The sequence below is a fragment of the Abramis brama genome (genome assembly GCF_963993115.1).
Source record: "Abramis brama genome assembly, chromosome: 5".
NCBI classification, from domain to species: Eukaryota; Metazoa; Chordata; class Actinopteri; order Cypriniformes; family Leuciscidae; genus Abramis; species Abramis brama.
In genome coordinates, this window is record NC_139967.1 from 26,021,112 (window position 1) to 26,040,679 (window position 19,568).

The window sequence follows — 19,568 nt, forward strand, 5'->3', positions numbered from 1 at the left end:
TCTTTGAGAGACAATGTGTTACTTACCACTTGTATTTATTAATTTATCGGCTCAGGTTGGCTTATAATGTATAGATATTATAAAGTATACACAGTTTTGACATTTAGACATAAAAAAAATAATAACATTGAAAGAAAAAAAAAGATCTAAATGCCATTTATATTTGCAGATAAGGTGAACATTCACATAATTTTACAACTTAAATTGGCATTTTGGCATCATCCTTGCTGATTTCACATTTCAAAATGGAAATGAACGTGTTTATGTCCAAGACAGGACTGCCACACTCACTTCACTCTGTGGTAAAGTGTAGATGAATGAATGGGCCTCATTAAAGCAAAATGGAGATTCCGGCACTGAAGTGTGGTCCTTGGACCTCTCAGTTCTTTCAATGATCAATAGGAACTTTCATCTCATCCTTAGAGAAGATTCCTGGTCCCTTTACAGGCGACACATATACAACCTAACGGCAATGAATGGGGAAATGCAAAAGTAAAAGAAGGATCCAGGAACTGATAAATAGCAGAAAATGAGTGTGTTATGCTGAGGCATGCCTGAAGTCCCAAGAGAGGGCTGTCTTGCTTTAGTCCAGTCCTGAGAACTGAGGAGGAAATCGACCCATCTAGAGAGAGCCTTTGAAGAGACCTGAACTCAAATGAAGGGACATGCCATGGATGCTTGCTTCTGTTTTTCTTCTATAAGAGCCCTTTTTTTCTATTGTTGGGATATATAGGCTAAATATCTTTCAAACTTAAGCAACAAATAAGGAATCATATTAAACGCAACAATGAAAACATGTGAAAGCTAATTTATGTTTTATGCATGCGTTGTATATTACATGCTTCAAATTTTCCCTAAAAGCGTAAGGAGAATTTTTAATCAAATAAAAGTTGCATGTTTTCAGCAGCACCATTTTAATGTTGTTAATTATAGGCAAAATTATAGGCAATATAATATGATAGGCAAAACCCTATCATATGATTACAGTTGCCATGTTAACTGAAAAATCATCACCTGGTGATAAACATGCAATTATTAACACTGCTATGAAGTTATGGAGAAATTGTACTTTTTGTGCAAGTTGGCACCCATTTGTACAAATTATGATTCATTTGATGCATTAGGTAATTAGATTAACCTTTCTAACATGAGCCAAAACTATAGGGCAAATTATGCAACCACATAAAACAGTGTGAAATCAAAATCAGGTGTTTTGATTTATAAAGTTATTAGCTCAATTTGTCATTTGCTCTGTATCAGTAACAGACATTTCCAAAGGTGTTATAATTTTAAGCTGAACATCACAAAGAATTTCAGAAACTTTCCCCCCTCTAAGTCTCTACTCTCACTACACGAAGAGAAGAAATACGCATCGCTTGGTTTGGACGCTGTGTGTTGCCGTACAGCGGTCAGATCATCAACATGGCGTCTTCAATGTCACTCTTTGGTTTAAGCCGAATTATCTCTCTGAACTCAGTCACAAAAACATTTGTGAATCCTGCCAGGTAATAACCAGCAATTCATATAATTGGTTTGCATTTATATATTTAGATGCAAAGAAATAACGCTCGGTCGGTTTGTTTATCTGTTTTGAGTTACAGTGTTAGCCGGTTAGCTAACTAACAGTCAAGAGTGTCATCTGTTAATTCTTTAGTTTTAAAAGATGGCTGTTTGACGCACATCCTTTGTGGTATCGTAATAGATTGTATCGTCCCTCCTTTGTTCTTAACACGTTACACGGGTAACAACTTTTTATGATAGTCAACCAATCAATAGGCTATAACCTGAGCTGTGCTCCATTTATAACATGTAGGAATGAAACTGGCAAATACTACTGATATATAGTATTGTTCTAATCCCTCTATGCTGATTTATTGATTATTATTGTCAGATGTAAGTGTGTAAGTGTGACTGTTAGTGTGAAGGTTGTTAGCCCGTGCGTCGAACGTAGGCTGAAAATACAGAATATGTTAAGTAACATATTAACATCTATATAACATCTATTATAGTACTATGAAAACAGTGAAAACAGTTCATCTTTGGAATATGACAATACAGATGTTTCTTTATCTGTTACCGAAGTTCTGGAATTTGCAAGATAATTCTCACATAACATTTTTGTATCAGATTATGATTATGTCGGAAATTGTGCTGCTATCCTCTAGTATCGATTTACTCAGTCCGACATACTTTAAAACATGCCATTGGAATTATTACAATAAAGCTAAAACTTTAATTTAGGCAAGATTTTTCTCATCTTAAAGTCAACATGAAATGAATATTCAGGTTTTTTTAATTTTTTTTTATAGAATAGTGCAGTAGGCCTATTTATTATTTGCGCACATCATTATTTATCTATATCTTTAATCGTAATAATTTCCCCTCCCTCTTGTAAGGCTACCTCTTCTCTGATGACATGTTTACTGGCGTGAGGGCGGGGCAACCTGTCACTCACATGACATCACAGCAATGGCAAACCTCCCTCCAATCAGTTCCCCATGGACAGAATCAAGTCCCATCCTACATTTATCACATATTTACAAAGAAAAGATTATCACGACTTCTGTTTCATTCATGCTGATTGTCTCTTCCGTCCGCTGAATATCAGATCAAGACACAGTAGGCACAGTGCTGACCCTATAGGATGTTACATACGACTAGCCTACATTTCTTTCCATTTGGAGATTTAGGTTCTGAATGAACAACATACTAGAAAATGAAATGCAAGCACATGTGTTTTGCTGATCTTTTTCATAAATAAATATGATCTGAGGATTTTTAGAGGATTTGTAATTCTGTTAAATTGTTGACCCTGTGGTTGCTGAGTGCTCCAGCTAATTGAGCTGCCATTTGAATTTGATGTGAGGGTTTGACCAAAGACTATATAGATATACAAAGATTGTTCACTCTTTTTACTTATGAATGGGAGAAACTGCAGTGCGCTATATGGCTGAATACGTCCCCGTCCTGCCTTCTAAATAAAAGAGCCAATCACTGATTGGTAAAGTCATTGCATCACTGCAGCTGCCCTTAGAAGCTCCGGCTCCCATAAAAAACCTGAGACTCGTGCTTAGGACTGGAAATGCGCATTGGCTGCTCTAGTCTAAAAGCTATTTTAATGCTATTTGAGCATAAGAAACAACATTTATGGGACAGTTCATGTCAGATTTTGTTGCTGTTTTGAAATAGGCCTATGTTATTTAATTGTGAGTTTATCCAGGAGTTTTTGAGATTTCAGGATTCCCCCATTAAAATAGAAAGGACTTGGTCTTGGATGTCCAAAATATAATTGTGGTCAGAATTATTGGCACCTCTGGTATATATGATCAAAGATGGCTATAAAAAATAAATCTGCATTGTTTATCCTTTTGATCACATTATGAAATAAATGTTTTTTCTCCAAAACACGTTGGCCACAATTATTGGCATCCCTAGAATTTTTTTTATGAGTAAAATATCTCTGAAGTATGTTCTCATTATATACATTTTTATTATGGGTGACTAGGAAAATGAAATTGTTTAGCTATGGCTTCTTGTTTCACATGAGTATAAATATGAGGAAACACAAAGGCCAAATTCCCATAATCATCCATTACAATGAGTAAAACCAAAGAATATAGTTCTGATGTGCATCACATTTTTTTTGCTGGAGGTCCTGGACATCTTGTTCAGATACATGGCATCATGGACATCATGGACCAAATATCAGCAGATAAAAAAAATCTAGGCCTAAATTCCATCAGGACAACAATCCAAAACAAACATCAAAATCAACACAAAAATGTGTCACTGAGCACAAAATGAAGCTTCTGCCATGACGTCCCAGTTCCCTGACCTGAACCCTATAGAAAATGAGTGGGAACATGGAACTGGGAATCTGAAGGATCTGGAGAGATTCTGTATGGAGGAATGGTCTCTGATCTCTTGTCAGGTGTTCTCCAAACTCATCAGGCATTATAGGAGAAGACTCAGAGCTGTTATCTTGGAAAAAGGAGGTTGCAAAAAATATTGAATAAAAGGGTGCCAATAATTATGGCCAATGTGTTTCAGAGAAACACCTTCATTTATATAGCGCTTTTAACAATATAGATTGTTTCAAAGCAGCTTTACAGTGATAATAAGAAATTAAAGTAACAGAGATTGTTTTGGCTTTACAGCAGCTCTAGAATAAAGTTATTGTCCAGTAGAGCCCGACCGATAAAGGATTTTTAAGGCTGATACCGATACAAATATTTGGTGATTTAAAAATCCGATATTCCGATATATCGGCCGATATATATATTTTTTAAAAATCCAGAAACGCGCAACAAAACATTAACAGATTTCCCTAACATTAGTTATTTGTCGTTATTTAAGAGTCCTCAGCCTTACTAAAATAATATGTTTATGCAGTTTAAAAATAAACTTGTTTGTTTTATTGTCACAACAGAACAGAATATATTAAAGTTCTGATAAATATAATGTATAAAAATAGAAACTTAAGATATGAAACTTAAAGTCCTTTGAACAAAAAAAAGTCAACTATTATTATTAATATTGACAGTAATAATTCAATTATGTAATAATGTGTGTGTGTGTGTGTGTGTGTGTGTGTGAAGAACTGATAAGATTGTAAATGTGTACCTTGAAATGCAATGTAAGTCGCTTTTCATAAAAGCGTCTGCCAAATGTCAATGTTATAAAGCTACCTTATAGCCTAATTACAATGTCAACTTGCTTATCCCTTTACCTGCACTCTTTTAATTCTTTCCATCTATTCCATCAAGCTACAACAAACCATTTTCAATCATCATTTGCTGCCTGCCTTCTACAATCTACTACTTAGTGATGCACTAAATACATTATGTGACTCGTTAATGCTGCGGCTAAACGAAGTCAGCAACGCACACTTGGATTTCACACACGTGTAAAAGAAAAGCTAACTTTTATGCACAGGCTATGTTTGATACTTTTTCTCTGTGTCTAAATGTTCACTCCTCGCGTGCCTAACTTACATTTTACAATGCAGAGACTGGAACTACAGATATGCTAGTTATAAATACAGTAATCATTAGGCCTACTTTATTTAGGCAGAATAAGTTCGTTGTGATTTCCAAGCTCATTGATGTTAGCGATCTTCCTTGTATAGTGCCCTCTGGTGGACAAACTATGCAGCGCCAACACTCATAACATGGTTGAAGGGTGTTTTGTCCGCTTTTATTTTATTTTTTAAATATTCATTTATCGGCCATTATAAATGCCGATACCGATAGTTTGGAAAATGCCTAATATCGGCCGATAATATCGGCCCGCCGATATATCGGTCGGGCTCTATTGTCCAGCTAAAGTTAGTTTTGATTGATTCACTTCCGTCGCAACGATCATTAGTTATTAATTTTGGGGCCGCTAACCCAACACCGTTCTAACAGAAAACCCTTAAGTTCTTTCTGCGCAAACTTTAATAACGCAAACCTGTGAGAACGCTGATGGCGTGCACATGCGTATTACGTGTTTAGTCTATAGGTATGCGTGTTTGAATATATGTGCGCAGGCATGTAGTCCTTCTTTACAAACCAACCCTCAACAAACTACTTGTCTGGCCTTAAAATGTATAACACAAAATTTTTATCGCTTCCGCGTAGTCACGTGTACCGCAATTATCCCAAAAACGTTTTATCTGTAGAGAGGTAAAGGGAAGGGAAGGAGGCCTTCACAGGGGAGAGAGTAGTTGACACTTCAGGACTGCGTTGTCGTCGCGTCCAGGCGCAGGTCCTTAATCAGATCTAGATACGGCCTGGATCCGGCGGACTGCGGTAAACCTCGGGATAAACCGAGAGACTCAAACGTTATTTATCATTTACACTAGACAGTGTTACGTTAAACATCAACACTTCAAAAGAATTATATTTAAAACAAGACTTCTCAGTAATTCTGAAGATATTACTATAAATTACAGCAACACCTCCCCCTTTGCCTTTCAGATGAGGCTCATGTAAACGTAATCTTGGGGGGTGTACTCATGTTCTCTCATAAAGTCATGTAATCGTCTGATTTTAGCCAGGTTTCTGTCAAACACAGCACATCTAGGTTATAATCTGTAATCATATAATTTACAATAAGTGCTTTTGAAGTAAGGGATCGAATATTCAGCAACCCGAGCTTTATCATTTGTTCATCCGTATTATATCTGTTTTTTATTTGTTGAACATCAATTAAATGTTTACCCTTAAATGTTTTTTTTGTATGTCCTAATTCGGGGAACAGACACAGTCTCTATATGATGATATCTAGGTGAAAGAGTCTCTATGTGATGGGATTTATCTGACCTTGGTGACGCGAGGCCGCTAGCAGACGGTCGGTTTAGCCAGTCTGTCTGCTTCCTGACCTGAGCCCCAATTCATGTTTGAGCTCTAAGACTATGTGCCATATTACTAGAGAGAAGAGCAGCACCATCCCAGGAGGGATGAATACCATCTCTTTTCAACAGGTCAGGTCTGCCCCAAAAACTTATCCAATTGTCTATGAATTCTATATTATTACTCTGGCCCCCTCTCTCTCTACACTTGATTTTCTGCTCATCAGTAAAATGTGGCAAAGGCCAAAACGCATTTGTTTGTGCAATTCAGATTTTTTTTTTGTCATGCGTTTACTTTAAAATGCACACACTTTTTGCTCTCGCCCTGCATGTTCCCTTTCTCTATAATATTATTAGTTGATTTTAATTTTTTTCATAATTATTATTATTATTTTTATTATTATTATTATTTTTTGGCTAATGTTCATAATGTAGGTTATAAACATCACATTTGGTTGCATGACACATTGGGCCTTATTCGCGAAACATAAGCAGAGCTAATTTCTGTTTAAATTATTTGTGAAACTTCTTAAATAAATCGTTGCATTCAATTTATTGCACCAGTTTACATAGGAACATATTTCTGAATGATTAATGCAAAAATGTACTCTTATGGTGTTGAATGAATAAGATCCATTGAAGTATTGGACTGTGGCCTCCTGTCAAAAAGTCAGTAATTCGAATCTTGTCCAAATGTAAAAGCAGCTTTATGTTTCCTCACCTGTCGGCTGTGTGTCGTTTACTTAATTGAAATGAGAGAGATCAGTAAGCGATTTTGTTGCTCGTCACAAATTATTGTTTGTGAATCGTGACAGACCAGCTACTGTTCAGTTTCAAAGGCTGTGACTGCAGACTGGCAGGACTACACCAATGGCTGTTTGTTGCTGACTGGCTTATAGTAGCCTGCCAGAAACTCAGCAGGCAGAATTAATGGGGGCCGAGGCGAGAGATGTGTGCCTTCCTTTCTCCTGTCCCTCGACACACATCCTCCTCCTTCAAAACATTGCACTGTGCTGTTGTTCATACCTAAGTACAGTTTTTTGTGCATGTGTCTGCTTGTTATCTCTATTATTTTTTAAATTCATCTTCCTGTTTTGCAGGTCAATAAGCACGTCAGGATGGAGGCTTGCAGAACAGCAGGGACGGGGATCCCAGCTCATCACTGTGGATGAGAAACTGGTATGAACGTTGGCTGTTTTTTTTATTTTTTTATTTTTACTGTGTTTGGTTTTGGATTGTACTGGGTCACAATTCTTATTTGTGTAAAAGTTCAAATTCTTTAACATTTAAATAATCTTTAAAAAAAAGAAAAAAATAGTTGGAAATTATACAGATCAAAAAGACAAAGGTATTTTGGTGTGTAAATATTTCCTGTATTTTAATTTATATGTTTTATATGTAAATTTTACACAAATATTTAGATCACGATATATGTGATTATTTTTTATTAATAATATATATATTTTTTTATAAATGCTATTGTGCATTAGACAGGGGAAAACATCCTCATAAAATCCATCTATACTGAAATGGAGATTTCTAATCTTTTACATTTTTTTTCATGTCCTTGTGAAACAATAATGACCCTGTTTACCTATGAGACTTCAGACACTCTGCTGGCTTGAATGTGTGGGACAGGTTTGGCAGAGTGGGGTGTTTGGGTGGACTCTCAGACTATCTCTGATTGTGAGCGGGCAAGTACACCCCGCCTGGTTGAGGGCTCTTGTTTAATAGTAGGGGCCACTCTAAAGTAAAGCTGCAAAAGGGCCCCCAAAAAGAGGGGATTGAAAGAAAAAGGGGGAAAAACAGTCCGACAGTAGCAGACTCACAGGAAGACGGCGGCTGTCCTTTTATAATTGGCCACAGAGCTTTCATTGTTGTTTTCAGGCGAGCTGTGCCCATTGAGCGGGATATTTGGTTGTGATGAGGACTACCTGTCTTATTCAAGACATTTTAGAGAGCCTCCTTATTCATTTTTGCTGTAAATGGCATCATACAATTTGCAGTAGTGGTAATGTAACTCTTACACAAGATTGCAAGAGGAAGAAAAGAAACAATAACATTTTTCCATTATGGAAGTACTGTATGGACAGCCCATTCTTTTTAACTTGTGTTGTGTGTATTTATGGCATGTCTATAGATCATATGGAAAGCATATGACTACAGTATTGTCTGAATTGAAAGCATCTTTTCAAGGGGTACAATTTAGGGAATTAGTTTCTGAAGAACTGCTCTGTGAAGATGACGTGCAGGTCCTCCGTGATCTGAGGTCATCTCAGAATGTCTTGAAGAATATATATTGGGTGTTTTTGTATTTGACCTGAAATAAATTCTACAAGACAATTGGATCTCTTAATTTTCATGGCTTACCCTGTAATTTAACACCGAAACGTGGAGACATGTTGACCAGGATTGATGTGGAAGGGACTAGGGAGAATGCATCACAAAGAGCATCAAAGTCAGCACAGACAGATTTACTTTTTTTTAACCAAAAAAGTGCTTTTGTTCAGTTTTTATCTCAAATCATATTTGAATGTGCATCATGTGATCACAAAATGGATTTTTAAGAGTGTGTTTGAGTAACTACATTCATCATACTTGACTAAAATCAGCAGTAGATGAAAATATGAAAAATATAATTGATCATATTGTTGGTTGATTGATAAACTTGGATGAAATAATTTATAGTCTGATTAATTGGGAAATATTTTATATTATTGTCATTTATATTTTATATTCCATTTAGTCTAGATAGAGACTTATCGGATGATATCAAAAGGTAAAATAAATAAAGAGAGAATTATATTTTACAAAATCAAGCTCTGGTGTTTATGAATGATATTTCAGTCTACAATTTCTGAACATCTAATTTTGAAAATATGGAGAAATATAAAAAATCTTGAGCTGTAGTGAAAGTGCTTGCAAATGTGCCACTTTGCAGTGCAGTCAAATGTGTGGCATTGCAAATGACGGTAATTAAGGTCCTGCGTGATTGTGGCGGAGTCTGGGCACTTTCACCCTCTGGTGCCTGCACTGACTTGCTTTTGTTAGTAATTACAGTTTGATTAAGCATGCTGGGCCATGAGAAAGCCTGCATGGCTGGCCAGTGACAGAGAGCTTCACAAGGAATGTCTGAGCCGTGCAAGAGCTCATATAACCAGAGCTTTCTGAATGAACTGTGCATGAGGATCTAAGCTGCATGTGAAACTCCTTTTATATCTTTATATACTCTTTTTTTTAAAAAATTTAAGATTTTTTTTTATAAATGCCGATGTGTAATTCTGATTCATGCCGATTCTGTTTAATATGAAAAAGACCATTATAAGTAAGCCATTTGTATTTCCCTAAAAGCATAATCAATACGGTTCTGTGGTGCTGTGAAACACTGCATTGTTTGTTTGAACATCTTGAACATCAGCCCAACACTCCAACAGTGGCTCAACCAATGGTGTGAGTTTCGGATGGAGTCTGTTTGGCGGCCAATGGCAGACGGGATAGTAGTGTTCATGTTATGTCATTTATTTGCTATCTGCTGCTAGTGGTGTAGAAATTACACACAGTCATTTACTGAAAGTGCATGTATTTGCATGTATATTGAAATGTTTTTGCAAACCATTCTGCATACGAAAATAAATGCAAACAGCAGTGAAATTATGCCTAATTGCAAGCATGAGGCATTTTGTTTAGCAGGAGCCGTAAATTGAATGGACTTGTTAAAATAGCTGTCAAGCGTGTATCGTTGTTAGAGGCTCCAAGGTAGACAGAATTCAAGATCCAGACGTGATTCTGTCCTCCTCCCCCTTCCCCCTCTTTCCCTTCAGTGTTCATCTCAAGTGTCTGTTTTGTCTAGTTGTCCCCTCATACCAGGTGCTTGTCCGAAGGAAAAAAAAACCCCAAGGCCGGCAAGTAGGTTAAAGGATATGGCTCTTTAAAGAGGATCTGACAAGAGGCTTTGTGTATTAGTCACTAAATGGTATTTCATTTGCTTAACACTTAAAGTAACCTTTAAAGTGCCCAACAGCACCTTTGTGTGGCAGAGGAAGGACACTTGCACCGGCTGTAGTGCACACTGTGTTCCTCACTTCTTTTTCATCACCCTGTGATCTTCCAAAAGGGTCAACACACTTTTTTTCGACTGCTCATAGTCTGAAAATATGAATTCTAATGTAGTTGTTTGGCCTTTAGTAATAATTATAATTGGGTTGTCTGACTCGTATATAAATCTTTTATTAATTGTAATTGCCATTAGGCCAGTCACAATAACTACTTTTTTGTTGGGCGATATATTGTTCCAGAAATAATTGCGATATGCAATATTATTGTCATTTCAAGACCATTTTAGGCCACTGAACATATATTCATAATATAACTGCATAATAATGCAAGTGGGCCTAAACAATTTCAAATGACAATGAACTTAGCTCTTAAGAATATTTCGATACTGGAATTAAAGTGTCAAAAAATAATAATAATGTTGAATAAATAAACCTTTGCTAACAAAAAGTGCAAAATAACAAGTAGAAAAAAACCAACACACTTGCACTGCACAAAAGGCACTTACATGGAGATTTTCCATCTACAGATTTTTCCCTGACCTTCTTTTCTTAGTAAAGTGTAAAGGTTCAAACTATTGCTAAAAAACACAAACCCTCAGCAGTCGCATGTCCATGAACAAAGGCACAGATGCCTCAACAGGCCATATCTGCTGCTTAATCTATATATTTTGATTTATTATTATTATTATTATTATTATTATTATTATTATATGACAATTAGAAAATAGGAAGGATCAAGAGGGAAAATCAATGTTCTTGTTTTGTACAATATAAGTTTCATAATCCCTTTTATGCTGAACACTGTTACGTTTCTAAAAGTTACTTTTCTCATCTTCTGTAAAAAACAAAACAAAACAGGCATCAATACTGGAAAACAGTTCTAAGCAAAACAGTTGTAAGTATTTCTATATTTTGTGATCTATGTGGGAATTTAAGAAGAATATGAGAGGTTGTACGCAACAATGAATTTACCATGTGTAAGAGGTCATGTTAGACATCCTTGTTTTTATATTTAATAAATTATCAAATATATTAGTAATGACAATGAACAGTTCTTCCAAGTAATATCATTTATTAGTGAAATCCAATCAGAATTTACAGTTCTGATATATATCCTTTTTATGAAGAGGGATCTTAAACATCTGAAGGTATAGTAATGTTTTTATTTAAACTTCATAATTTAATATAAGGATGGACAATAATAATGGTTCCTTGAAAAAATGTTTTTGCAATTCTTGAGTGATTTTATTTTTATCATCGTATTAAACATCGTATTTTTTTAAGTCAAACTTCTTTGACAAGTTTCGTTATCAAAACATGTTTGAAATGTTTTAATTTATTAATTAATAATCAATATTATTTATAAGTAGCAACTGTTTTTGTCACCCAATCAGTAAACAAATTGTGGCAAGTACTGATGGGATCTGGTCACCTATACATTGTCACCATCAGTGGTTGTTGGCTCGTTTAAAGCCTGTAATAACCAAAAGTGGTGATTATAGTCAAGTTGTTACCTCACAATCGGACAAACTATTTCAGAACATTAACTCATGAGTTTAACTGAGACCAATCTGGTCCCAACTCATTAACTAAGTCCTTAAAATGAACAGATTCAGAGGAACATTGTTCACAAATTGAAAATTGCTAAATCAGTAATGGCATTAAAGACAAGGCTACCCAGTGTAGAAAAATGTGATTTAAAAATGCTTTCAATGCCACAGGCATCTTGTTTTTATTTTTTCTTCATTGGATGTTTTGCTTGTTGACTAGTATCTAAATCATTTTAGCAAATTGCTTCCTTCAAACTATTAGATTAAATGAGAAACACATTTGTTCAGAGGGCATATAGTGTTACAATTGAAGAACATCATGTTGCTTATGCATCACACAATAAGGTGGATGCCCATAAAACATTGAAGACAAGTCCACATTTAAACATTTTCGGTGTATTCCGAGTATTTTCATGAAGTTGAAGTGTATTGGCACCAAACATAATTGAAACATGAAAAATTATCTTAATCTACTCCTTCAGCTCTCATAAAAAAGATTGAAAAGACCCTTAACAAGATTTTTAGGTTATAAATGCCTGGCCAATAGGAAGATCTTTCTAAGCACTAAAGAAACCTTGTAATGTCTGCTGATCCGCAAAGATGTGCAGATCTCTCGTTCTCATTTGGAGAGTGAATTCACATGTTTATGTTACTAGTCTGTCTCTGTTTATCATGTGGATCATCCGTCATTGGTCACAAATTGGTTTTTAACCAGAAAGTACATTTCTGTATGTGGACACACCAACCTATATGTCTTACCTAAGTCATTTTTCATTTATTTATTAATAATCACTATGCAAATTTTGCACCAGAACGATTTTGAAGGGATTGTGCTGGAACAGGGATGGAGGAGTATTATTAAAAACAACTAAATGTGAACTTGATTTATATAGATATATGGACACTACAGCCATCAGAAGTCCTTGAGAGGTTCCACCTGTAACCCTCCAATACCTTTTTTATCCACAATTTTATATATTATTGTCGGTCTGAGCTTAAAACATGCCAGTAGGCCACACATGTACATAACTTGGAGTCCACTATGTCAGAAACAGCCAACAGATGCCACCATCAGTGTATGAATCTGCTGTCGAATGTTTGTTTTTCACATTCTGAATATCAGAGTGATCAAGCAAAAGTCAAGAAACCTCTTTCGAAGGTACTGTTAAAGTTTAAAAATGTCAATTTTCTGAATTTGTGGTTATCACATTTGCTTTCAAATGACTTTAGAATTCAAAAGTGGTACCTCAAGAGAATTTTTTTTTTCTTTTTTTTTCTTGTACTGTTCGTACACCAAATTCTTTCTTGTTTACACTTCGGTATAGGTTTTGTCGGCCACACTTGGCTCTACCAAGCTGCACGCAGGGCTCATTCAAGCAGTCGGCCCCACAGTCTGCCGCTCTGAAAAGGCTCTCATGCTCTTTATTCACAGAGGAGCCAGAGGTGTCAGAAATATAGACACGCTTTCACGTGACGGAGACTTTGCCAGTCTTTTCTCCCTCTCTCTTAAGCCTGGCATTCTGTCTGCACATACAGGTATTGAAGGGCTCATTGAATAGTGTCAAACTTCATAGTTCTCATTTTGCTTCCTGTACATGCAAGGAGAAAAGTGCAGTGTTTTCCTTTTGTGGTCCCTCTCTCTGGCCTAATTTTTCTTTCCCCCTTGAAGCACCATATTTAAAGCACAGTCGCTTGCTTTGTCTATGCGCCTTTGTGCATTCGTCTGTTGCTTAGATCACCCTCGTAGTTTTTGTTGTCCTTAATGTATGCAGGCAAGACTAAGTCTAGACTATTTTTTTTTTTTTCCTTTTTTTTTTTGCAGGACAATAGAAAGTATTTCAGTTTTTTTTGTGAAAATATTTAAGATATTATTTGGTCTGAAGGTAGGGTATTTGGATTAACTAATAGTAAAATTAAATATTATTTAATTGTAATATTATTTATCTTAACCAGAAATATATATTGTGGTTTAAGCGCAGACATTGAATTTAAGCCTTGAATGTCTGTTTAGACTAATTGTCATTCTGCTCAGCAGTGTCTTTGAACGAGACCCCTTCTTCTCTGTCCCTTGCGCTAAACATTTCTAACAGAAACATTAATTATCACGTTGAGATGCTTGCCATTTCAACTTTCAAGCTAACTGAATCTGATCCTAAGGTTTGGATATCCACATCATGGAAAGTTCTGACATTTTGCCAAATATTTGTTGTCATTAAGTTACTGGTGTGGTTCTGAGATAGTGGTTTGTCATCTTTGACAGTTTTTAAGATTTGTTCATTATAAAGCCAAACATCTTTTCCCCCTTTCACTCAAATTATCCTGTAAAATGGAGCGTATGGTACTGTATTTTGTTCCCAGCCTGCTGGAGTGTCACGTGAAGACTTTGTGTAAGTCAGTGTTTGGAGGCCTTTTGTTCACAGTTCATGCTAAAGAACCTCCTTTATATGAATCAAGTGGCAGATGATAGACAATGATGAAAATTTGATTCTTTGAAGTTGTAATAGCCATTGAAATGTGTGAAGTTCTTGCATTGAAAAGAGAGCTGCTCGTAGGATTCACAACCTTGGGTGGCTGCTTGCTGGGAGGTTTGTCTGTGTGTTGTTGCCGACTTCCCATTGCTGGTCGCTAATTCCCAAAGGAATTGAACTCTCTTTGCCTTTCAGCAGACTCCTTTAGCTCAGCAGCACCACACTAGAGTCTAGGACCATGCAGCATCTTTCAGATCACCTTCTTGTAACAGTCCTCTCTTATTCTTTTTATACAATAAAACATGAGCACTGTTAAAGGGGTCATGACATGATTATTTTATTTTAATATGTTCCTTGGGGTTCACTTATGTTAATAAAGCTTTTTGCTAGAAAAACAAACACACACACACACACATAGATAGATAGATAGATAGATAGATAGCCTATTTATTATTATTATTATTATTATTATTATTATTATTATTATATGTGGAAAAACAATTGTTTTCAACCCTCATTCTGCCCATCTGTCTGAAATAACCCGGAGGAGTGGCTCCTTTAAGGCTTTTCCATAAACGGCCACTGTTATGATTGCCTGACGTCATTTCTTAAGAAACTGTATCAACACAAACTCGCAATTGCACATGAGTAAGTGTTTTAAAAACATTATCCATATAAAACCATTAAGGGTGTAACGGTACACAGAAGTCACAGTTTGGTACATATCTCAGTTTTGGTTTCATGGTTCGATACGAGTTTGGTACAACAGGAAAAGGCAACAAATCCCCAATGCTAGGTTTCTTTTCATTTATTTTAAACAGACAGCAGTGCAAATTACAGTTTGCCTAGCAGCATTTAGTCCCCCCTGAGGTAGTTGTACTTTGTACGTTTGACTGAATTGTTTGCTTGACAACTCCGGAGAATGCCGGAGTTGTTCAGTGCGCGGCTGTGCACACTCACTGACTGAATTCGAAATCTGCATTCTGGCAAATTTGCTCATCATAAACAACAAAGTGCAGGAAAGATGCAAGAGATTAATTTTGCAGTATAGACCTCTTCAGTGATTATAAAAGGAGTTTTTGCAAAAGTGCATAATTCACATTAGATTGAAGTCATCATGGCCTCAGTGTTCTTTGCCTGCTTTCTTTTTTGTAATTTATTCTGTTTGAATAACCGTTTTGTTTTTCACGCTACTGAAATAACCAGTGTGAAGCCTTGCTTTTCTAATCTGTAAAAGCAATTAACGGTTCTTAGCTTGTTTTGTCTGTAGCCAGAATATTGACTTGCTTTTCCCTGCACAAAAACTTTCTATTAATCAACAATAATGATTTTTGTCATATTACAGCTTCACCCTCTGAGTTCCTGTTTTTTTAAGGTTATAGGCTATTTACATTCTGCAATTTTTGTGTAAATACATGTACATGAGCAGCATTAGATGGTCTGTGTAAATAAACAAATGTATGTCAGATGCAGCTTCTGTTCCACCTTTGCAGTGTAAAGATGGCTTTTGTTGATGTTGAAAAAAGTGTAACAATCTATAGCATTGTGATTGCTTGTAAAGTATTCCAAAAAAGAACACAAAAACGTTTAATAAGGTAGTTGTAGCAATGGTAAAGGTTCAGGGAAGGAGGCAGGAACTGGCGAATGTTCAACGTAACTTTTAATTCTAAAATAAACAAAATAACAAAATGAAAGTAAAGCGGCAGCCCCTCACAGACGACTGGCCCATATGAACATAATAAAACACAACATAAATAGTCCAGGCCTGGTCCTCTCTCGTCCTTCACTCTCATTACTCCTCCTTTTATCCTTCCGGAGCTCCTCCGTGACAGACTCGAAGCTGGTCTGGGTCGCAGGTGACCCGCCCTGCTTGCCTACAGTAATTATAAAAATTGCATTTTCAAAGGTAAAAAATTACCCTGGAAATCATTTATTCATTTAACCTAGCGCTAATATTGGTGTGTTTTAAGACAATCCATCTTAAATTGATTTGGGTACAACTCCTTTGTAACTGCCCTGAATGTTTCACCTGCTGAAATCGAAACCTTCAGGTTTAATGTACTATTTAATTCAAGTTTGCAGTGTTCTTTTCGCTTTCACACCTGAAAGCCCAGGATTCTGACCTCTTACTGGAGACCTGCTGTGAAGATTACAATAGACTGTCTCGATGCATTTTGAGAGTGTGAGAAATTAGCTTGTCTAGACAAGTGCACGTCTGCATTCAAAAAAGGAAGTATTTGGCCTTTTATGCCCTTTGGGGAATAGTACACATATGTGAGAACAGCAAAGCTTCTTTTTATGCCTTTTTTATAAGAGCACAAATGTGAATCTTGTTTTTGGCAAACCACACATTAAAGTGTAACTTTGCCGATTTTCAACCTGCTTTGTATTGTTACAGTGTCCGTAGTATACATTAACAATGTTACTCTTTCTCAGTGTTACCTGGACTGAGAAATTCATGTTAAATTGTCAGCAGAAGTCTTTTGACAGTTTCAGGGCTTTCGTGAAGTCTACAGTTTATAACAGATTATCTGTTATCAACAGAACAGTTAGGCTATTGTAAGAATAAAAAACACTGAAAATTGTATCATAGTCAGCATTAGGGCTGCACGATATATCGTAATATCGCAAATGTATATAGCGCGATAAGCATATCGTAATGGCTTGCTGTATCTGAATGATTGTAATAGGCTACTTCAAAATGTTGTGAAAAGTCATTTTTAGGTCGACGCATATAGCAGAGAATAGACTGCACTTACTGTTACTTAAGCTTAACTTGCTTGATTTTGGAGTTGAGCGCAATAAGCTGCAGAAAATGACTCATTGCGGTACTGGCGCTGACACACCAAAGCGTGCGCACAGAAAGCCTCCTCTCAGACAGCGTGCAATCCCAAACTGACAGTACAGTAGTTTCTTGCAGTTTTTCCACTCCATTTGTGTTCGTGGTAATCCAGTTTGAAATGTTTTTGGAGGTTTTTCAGATTTCCGTTGCGGCATTCTCTCCATGTTTACGATTCTTTGCAGCCTTTAGTCACTGCCTACTGGTGGATACTTCACTGGAAAAAGAAAATAACTCACTCCCGCTAAATGTTTACTCTTTAAATTCTTGCACCCGGGAACCATACAAGGCGACACCATTACAACAAAAAGTTTGCGAAGAAGCATTTCCCACTAAAGCAAGGTGGTATTTGACTCTGGTCAAGCATATCCATAGCACACTGTTGGGAGTGGCCTTGGATGGCAACATGCCCAGTGCATTATGGGTGTTGATGTGTTCCTACCTATTTGGCAAAAGTAAAGACCACCCCTTTAACTCTTAGGATTTGATGAACAGCTTTGTCTTAAGTAGTCATATTGTACCCATATGAAAATGTTCTCTTATCTCTCTCATTTTGTCAGGACATTACAGCTTTGACTGGCGTTCCCGAGGAGCACATCAAGACGCGCAAAGTCCGTATCTTTGTGCCCGCCCGCAATGCCATGCAGTCCGGCAACAAAAACACCCAAAAGTGGAAGATGGATTTTGACACCAGAGAGCGCTGGGAGAACCAACTGATGGGCTGGGCCTCCTCGTGAGTGGGCGTCATTATGATAAATGTGCTTTTTGAATTGCTGGATAAAATCCATTGTCTGAATAATTTTTTTATTCCCAATCTAGGGGAGACCCCCTCTCCAACATGGTGCTTGCTTTCAGCACTAAGGAGGAGGCTATCGCTTTCGCAGAGAAGAACGGTAATCCATTTCAAGTTTTTCCACCATCGTGACCATATTTTTTAAACACGACAATCTTCCTATTAGAATCGCATCCAAAAATGTCTCTTGAGAGAGAGGATGCTTAGCTTTGAAAAGGAAATGTGTTTGTGTTTGTGGCATAAAGATTTGCATTTATCCTCACCCTGTCTTCTTCGGCCTGGTGTTTACACTGCACATCAGCAGCAGTGGACATATCCCAAATCCAGCCTGTAAGATATACTTGGCTGAGCCTGCTCTGCGCCTGTTTATTTTTACAGGTTGGAGTTATGATATAACAGAAAAGAGGGTCCCGAAGCCGAGAGTGAAGTCATATGGAGCAAACTTTTCCTGGGACAAAAGGACCAGAAGGTCGGCCAAGTAGAAGTCCCATCTCTGCCTGTCTGCGTTATCTTTAACAGACCTGTAAAAATAATATACTCTATGTATCTAATAAACTTTCTTTACAACATCTGTTTTTTATTTTATTGTGCTTCCTTTACCAAATCTGGAGATTATGTCACGAATCATTGTAATGACACAATATCCATGGTAGTATTTAGCACTTATTAGTGCTGAAGCTGTTGTTTGTTCTAGCTGTGTGCTTTGAAATGTCATCTCCGTTTCCTCAGAAAATAATTATTGTCAGGTGGTTTGTTTTTTCCACCCTTCAAATCCTCCTGAAGACAGTTTAGTGTTAATGTTTCTGAAACGGCAAGATGAGGTAAATGTCAAGCTTCAAAGACTGAATGCAGCTAGATATGTTTACTCTCATGCTCCTCCAGGGATGAGCCGAGATGAGGAAAACACCTGTCGGCTCCAATTGATGTTCAATTGAAAAAGCAGTGATCGTTTTACTCTGTCGTCTCTTCTAGCGCATTTGCACAGTAACTGTTACTACTCAAACCATGTTCATTTTACAGCACATTACAAATCTACGTTATCTGGAATCATACACCATAGCCATGTAAAAGAAGTCATTTGTGAGTGACTAAAAAATTCAAGAAAAGTGCAACTTCCAGAGAAGGAAGGAGACTTGTGAGAGAGACCACACAGATCATTGTGAAGGAGCTGCTTGAGTACAGGGGAAATGAGCACAAGATGACTTTGAGAAGCTCTGCCTTTAGGGAAGAGTGGCACAAACTGCAAGACAACAGTCCTCTGAAAGAACAATGTTTGGAGTTTGTCAGGATATGATGTGAATTGTGGGATCATGTGAGGTCAGACTAGAGCATTTTAGCCTAAATGCAGAGTCATTTCTGCTTTATCATCTTGTGTGGTGGTCGTGGTCATGCGTGATTGGTTTTCATAAACAGAGAGAACAAGTTTAAATCTGAAAGTTTTGTCCTTATGGGAACATTGGCATGATTCGGTTTAAAATGATTTCCCTACTGGTTGAATTGTGTGGGAAAAGCTCTGTGTATTTTCTGGC

The 19,568-nt window shown here is 36.8% G+C and overlaps 1 protein-coding gene across 1 annotated transcript; it reads left to right on the top strand.

Annotated features, from left to right (window-relative positions):
- The first annotated feature begins 1,353 nt into the window (after window positions 1-1,353).
- ndufs4 (NADH:ubiquinone oxidoreductase subunit S4) lies at window positions 1,354-18,608 on the top strand. The gene is made up of 5 exons (XM_084115884.1): window positions 1,354-1,505; window positions 7,435-7,513; window positions 17,807-17,979; window positions 18,066-18,139; window positions 18,418-18,608. Exons 1-5 carry the CDS (start codon window positions 1,423-1,425, stop codon window positions 18,519-18,521), a joined length of 513 nt encoding a protein of 170 aa, XP_083972010.1. The 5' UTR covers window positions 1,354-1,422; the 3' UTR covers window positions 18,522-18,608.
- The last annotated feature ends 960 nt before the right edge of the window (window positions 18,609-19,568 follow it).